At 35.4% G+C, this 6,841-nt stretch overlaps 1 protein-coding gene across 1 annotated transcript; it reads right to left on the minus strand.

The window, feature by feature from the left end:
• Positions 1–216: 216 nt before the first annotated feature.
• LOC147933004 (uncharacterized) lies at positions 217–4,435 on the minus strand. The gene is made up of 7 exons (XM_087477252.1): positions 3,613–4,435; positions 3,007–3,523; positions 2,901–2,972; positions 2,565–2,735; positions 2,077–2,531; positions 890–1,966; positions 217–794 (listed from the first exon to the last, which is right to left on the minus strand). Exons 1-7 carry the CDS (start codon positions 4,418–4,420, stop codon positions 217–219), a joined length of 3,678 nt encoding a protein of 1,225 aa, XP_087333378.1. The 5' UTR covers positions 4,421–4,435.
• Between the last annotated feature and the right edge of the window lie 2,406 nt (positions 4,436–6,841).

The following is a 6,841-nucleotide window of genomic DNA, read 5'->3' on the forward strand; positions in this document are numbered from 1 at the left end:
TATTCCTTCTCAAAAACGTTTCTCTGTAACTGGCACCATACTCTTCTACACACCATTCTCGATTCCTTTCATCCACTGTAACAATCCTTATGAAATACCAGAAGTAGTAATAGGTTATATATTCGAAAAACGTAGAAATGAAAAATTATGTTATTACTAAAAGTACAGAAAATACGATAGAAAAAATCATACCTTCACGAAAGATTTCTAAGTGAGTTATTTCAGATTCTGAAACACTTCTTTGAATACCACATTCATTGTTTGCTTCTGAGGGTTTCCTTCTTTATCCACAATCAAAATCTTCAATCCCTTTTTTGAGGTCACTCTTGAGACTGCAACATATAGCTGGCCATGTGAAAAACATGGTCTAGGCAAATAGAGGCCAACATAATCTAAAGACCGTCCTTGACTTTTATTAATAGTCATTGCAAAAGCAACAACTAAAGGTAACTGTCTTCGACGCATTTTGAAAGGCAGTTTAGTGTCTGAAGGAGTGAGCAATATCCTTGGAATTAATACTTTGTCTCCAACTCTGTCTCCTGTAATCACAATAGCTTCTAGAACAAACTCAGCCATTTGTGTGATCTGCAACCTTGTACCATTCATTAACCCTCCCCTTGGATCTATATTTCTTAACAACATAACTGGACAACCAACCTTCAATCTTATTCGATGATTAGGTACTCCAGAGACCTTTAGACTATTTAAGAAATCAGGTGTTAGCACTGGATTATTCTCATAACGTTTATCTGCTGGATCTATAGAATCTGAACTTAGGTATGTTCTTTCCTCACCTATAGACACATAAACACGGGTCAGCATTAATGGCAAACTTATTATGTATTAGAACCATCGGAATTTAAAAACAGCAAAATAGAAAAAGATTTACCTTCTAACTGATCAAGCATATACTCATTGATAATGCCAACATCCTCATTGGTCGGACATAAGATTGCTCTTTCTTGAAAGAAGTGTGGATCTTTTTTATCTTTCAAAAGCTTAGGATCTCCATAAATCTCTTTGCTTATTACCTCAATAGGGTTGTCTGCTGATGTGATTAAGAATTCTTCGGGGATATCTATCATAACTTCACCATCATTAGGTTCAGCTATCTTCCCATCACCAACTTTCAGTATCCAATCTGAAAAGTCCTTTAGCTCTTTAGCAGCTTTGGGATTCAAATCCTTTGCAAGAAGCCTCATATTCTTGGTCAGCCTCAAAACTTTACAATTTTCCCATATGTATGAAGCATTGAGTGCACTCATACATATTTCTGCTCTTCCAGCATTTGGGATAATGGGTAACACCTGTCTGAAATCTCCTCCAAAAACAACCGCTTTTCCACCAAAAGGTCGATTTCCTGTTCCTTTCATAATATCTGACAAACTTCTATCTAACGATTCAAAACAGTGCTTGCTCATCATGGGAGCTTCATCCCATATTATCAAAGATGCTTCAGCCACCAGTTGAGCTTGATCTGATCCAGGACTCATTGTACATACACTACCTTCATGGGGATTAAGTGGAATTCTGAATCTAGAGTGTGCTGTCCTTCCACCTGCTAGCAAAAGAGATGCAATTCCACTGGAGGCAACGTTTAAGACAATAGATCCTCTTGCTCTTAATGCTGCTGAAAGAGTTTTGTAGAGAAAGGTTTTACCAGTTCCTCCAAAACCATAAACAAAAAACACACCTCCCAAGTCATTATCCACAGCTTGCATGATCTCACCGAATATTTGTTTTTGCTCATCTGTCATTGAATTTAGCCATTCATCATATTTTTCCTGCTGCTCATCCCTATCATAGTTTTTTTCATCCACAATCAACACATTAGTGTCGTCAAGGCTATCTTCTGGTATCTGTGGCATTGTCTTGAAGGCTGACAACGATGTTCCATTGCTTTTCAATATGCTTTCGATATCTTGTAAGGCAAACTTCTGCTTATCCTCATCAGATAGCATGAGTTCTACAACAATAAGTCGTTTATAAAATTAAATATATATATATATATATATATATATATATATATATATATAAATATACACTTTATTTAAATAAAAAATAACTATCTTATACCTGGTCTTTTAAAGTATTCTCTCCGTCTCTTCTCAATATCTTCCGATAGTAGTTCCCATGTTTTCCACCAAACTTCTTCTGGTTCAGATAAACTAAACGATTGTAGCATTACCACAAAAAGACGACGTAAGTAGTTACCGGTGCTCCAGAAACTTGTTCTCACAATATCATCAATATACTCCTGATCATTGTCAAGCAGCCCCAAAGCAAAACATGCCTTTTTATAAGTTTCATAGACGACTCCTTCAACAGTTTTTAGATCATCAAAGCACTCTGGACCTGTCTGAGTGTTAAGAAGAACTCGTAGATAATATCCATCTTTCATACCTATGGGAACATAGTTTATCCTTCCTATGGCTGTACCTGGTCTCTTCCGCAGATTAAACTTCCTTCTCTTCCCGTCCCATGTGAAAAATTCAGGAATTTGCGCATAAGTTTTTGTTTTTGCCAATGAACTAACCTTATTCAATTCAAACCATGCGAGGAACATAGAATTGACTAACTCCCCCCTATCCAAAACTGTTTGCACTTCATCATCTCCCTTGAAGTAGATAAGATGCTTCCCTTCTAGGTGAAAAGACAACCTTTGAACTGATGTTGATCTGTAAGTTATTGGGTTTTTCAAGATTCTCCATCCTGCTTCGCAAGCTGAAACATACCTGCCATGTAATTTTTTTTATTAAACGAAATATATACAATTACCATGTTTGATTATGTAAGATTAATATTTACAATTACCATCTAACAATTACCATATTTACAATCAGACTAAATATTTACAACTACCATATTTACAATTACACAAAATTAATATTCATACGTACCTACAGTCGAAGAAATCTTTTATCTCATCAACGCTACTGCCACCAGAATCCTTTAAAACGTAAGTCTCTGTACTGACTTTGTTGGAAGTAGAATTTTCTTTTCCACCCTTTTTTTTTTGAAGATGGCTCTACAACAACTGAAACACGATCCTGCCCTTTAGTAATATACTTGAATAAGTATTTGACAGAACCCATTTGGTTGCACCACTCAACATTAATGTGAGCTCGGTATCGTAGTAACAATACTTTGTTATATGGTATAACATAGCGATTGTCACACTTAAAACCATTCTTCTCAACAAAGTGCTTTGTTTTTCTTCTTCTGTAAACTGGAAAACCTTCTTTATCAACTGTTGTGTGGTCAACATGCTTCTTAGGGAAAAATTTTGAACATTTGCCTTCTTCCATACATGGTGAATTCATGTTGAGAGATCCACATGGGCCATGTATCATCATATCCTTAACCATCTCATATAGCTCTGGTTCCTTACGCTTGTCTGGGATTTCAGCAGAGATCATTTTGTCAATGTCTTCTGATTTTGGCATTTTTGAATCTGGGTGCATCCATAGTAAAATGTGGGCATGGGGAAGTCCTCTCTTCTGGAACTCAATAGTATACATTGCTGTAAGGGATATAAACCAAAGCATATTAAACAAATATTCACGCATCAAATAGGGTCATACATAAAAAAAGATTTATAGGGTTACTTACATGACAATGTCCTCCCTAATATGTGTTTCTTTGTTAGATCATCCATAAGATAGTTGAGCTTCATCTTGAACACTCTGCTTATAATCTCAGGCCTATCATCAGTATTCAAGTTTCTCGCTGAACAAAATCGAACCAGCTCCGGCCATTTTGGGTTGCAAGTGAATGTGATGAACAAATCTGGAAATCCATAATACTTACAAACTGCCATTGCATCTAGATACATATTCCTCATGTACCTAGGTCCACCAACAAAAGAAGCTGGCAAGTAACATTTGGTCCCTTGCTCATTTAGATCTGTGTTGCCTTGATTAGCAGCATCCTTAACTGTATCATAATTAGCAGCCCTTAAACTTGATTGATTCAGCCTTAGGAAAGTTAACCTGTTAGTCTCAATAGTAGTGTAAGTGTCCACTAAGAATTGCTGGAACAATCTTTTCGAAAGTAGCAGATTGTGTGATTCGTTTTTCCTCTCTTGTATTCGGAATGCAAACCATTGGCGCAAACTGATGCACTTTCTCTCATTCTCCACATCTGAAGTCTCTTTTATTTTTTTTCCAACACCTGGTCCTTTTAGTATTCCCGGTCTGTATCCATCCTCACCTTTTGGAAACAACAAAGGATATTGTAGAGCAAGATAGGCTGGATGAATTTCACTTATTCTTTGTAATACCCCTGATTTTTCTTCAACAACAATGTCTCGAGTTGGCATGGCCACATGAAAATCTCCTAGAATCAATGCAGCAACCTCTGATGCTGTAGGCACCGCATAAGTTCTTCCGTCTTTTACACGATCACTGACTATTCTCATGTGAAAACTTTCTTCAGGATTAGTATCTAGACGCTCTTTAGCTGACCTAAAGTTTTCGACGTATGGATTGACATCATCTAGCAATTTGATTATAGCAGCAATTATTTCTGCCTTTAACTTCTTTTTTTTTATATTTCCCTCCATTTTTTGATTTACTGGAAACGAAAACATAATGTTAGAAAGTTTTAACAATTGATAGATTTATCAACGATGGTGTTGAACATACCTTAGGATACCAGCTCTGTTTTCAACCTCATTCTCTGTATCTACAATATACAACTGTGAAAACTTCGGGAAATCACCTTCTGTAGGTTTCAAACTACCAAGTAGATGATAATTCTCTCCTTGTATTTGAAACATATTTGGACCACGGCCCTTAACAACAGAGTTTTCACAACACCCACCAAGTGATGTGAATGAAAATATCATGTTGTAGGCTCTTATATTCTCCCTGAAATGTCTACTCAATTCATCATCATTTGTTAGCAAAGCAAATAACAACTCAGGTTGATTGTGTAGAAAAGGCAATTTTACTGCTCCTTGCAAACAACATTGTGTGAAAGTAGGATTCTTATCTCGTCGTTGCCTGTTTATTCGCTCCCCATACCACATTATAGCGCCACAATATGAGCATGAATAAGTAGGGTCCCCATGATCAAGATACTCTACATGTAAATATAAAAATGAGTATATGAATAACATTTCAAAAGCTTAAAGGTTTCGAAACTATAATATTTAAAACACAAAAAACGAATACAGTACCTGTTGTTTTCTTATTTGCTTTACGTTTTGGAGTTTTCTTTTGTTTAGACCCAAAAGCTTTCGTCAAACTTTCATCTAACATGTGCAAAATTTGATACCCTTTAATAACTTGCGCAGGTACTTCTCCGAGCTCATTATCGCAATCTGAAACTTCAGACTCATTTTCTTCTGAACTACTGCTACATTGGTATGTTTGTTGATCTCTACCTCCATCTTCTTCTATGTTATGTTAATATACACAAGTTATTATTTTAATATAAGTTTCATTCTAAATGCAATAACACCATTGAAAGCAATTGGATTAGTTTTCACCTGTATCAATCGTATTTTTGTGTTGGCAGGAATCACTGAATTGGTCTCCAGTGTTTGGTACTTCTTCAAATATAATAGGAGCATTGGGTTTTTTTTGCCTCGCCATAAATTTTGCTAGCCTTAACGAAGTTTTTGGTCTGGTAAGTACAAATCTTGTGGACGCCGCTATGATTGAGATAGATACAAAATCAAACAAATTAGTTCTATATATAAGCCAACATCCTATTTACAATCTATACTATATTATTGCTCAACCTTTTTACCTTGTTTGCTATTTACTGATGGAGGAGTCAACTGTTTTGATAAACAGCTTGCTTGGCTCCGTTTTGGTTGTGGTGTATCTTCCATCTTGTCTGAATGTTTGGTGAATGACAAATCAGGCCATGGGTTTTGCAATGAGGATATTCCAGAATTTGCAGTGGTCCCTGAATCAATGTAAGTATGTAACATTGACACCATTGTATTTGTCTTAAATCTATTTACTGGTTATATGAACTAAACCAAACCTTGTTTCATAGTTTAAGATTGAAGATTCACATCTACAATACAATGGGATGTTGGCTTTCTCATTATTGTTGATGCACACTGTTCAGAGTTGGGAATCATCAATAGGTTTGTAATATCTGACAAAACTATTCTGGATGTCAATGTTGACTTTGTAGTAGAACCTGCTAAACATCAAAAATTATTAAAATTTGACTTATTTTGGTAAACAACTGGTTTTACCTTAACATCTATTGAATAATATCATTAATATTACAGATGATGAAAGTGCTTTAATTTACCAGATTGCATGCTTTGCACATGAGGAGGAATTGGCAATTGTTGAACACGGGGAAGAATCTCAACTTTATCAGGTTTGTGCTTTAAACCATCAAAAATCCTCTTAAAAACAGATTCAATAGGAATAACACTCCCAGGATTACTCTGAATGTTAGGATTTCTGTTTTCATCACTGATAACTGACCTTACTCGTTTTGTATGAGTGATTTCATAAGTTTTTTGAGATCCACGTTGACCATGATTTTTTCTCTTCATATTTTTCTAAAAAACAAATTGGTGTCTCTTATTTCTAAGTGCTTCTTATATGTTAGAACAATTCTGTTTAAGGTATAGCATATCAATTCAAACATCAGTATCTAATTATCTGTTATCATAGATTCCATGATTATAACTGACGGATTTTTTGTTACGGGACATATTGCAATTATGTAGAGTAAGATATAACAAATCAATTTATTCCTTTACCGTAATCCTTTATTATAGCTGACTTGATCTGCTATATAATGACAGATAGTTAACATTAATTTAAGAGAAACTGTACCGTGATTAGTGCAACTAAAAAAC

The sequence above is a fragment of the Camelina sativa genome, chromosome 12, assembly GCF_030686135.1.
Source record: "Camelina sativa cultivar CO46 ecotype springtype chromosome 12, ASM3068613v1".
NCBI lineage: Eukaryota > Viridiplantae > Streptophyta > Magnoliopsida > Brassicales > Brassicaceae > Camelina > Camelina sativa.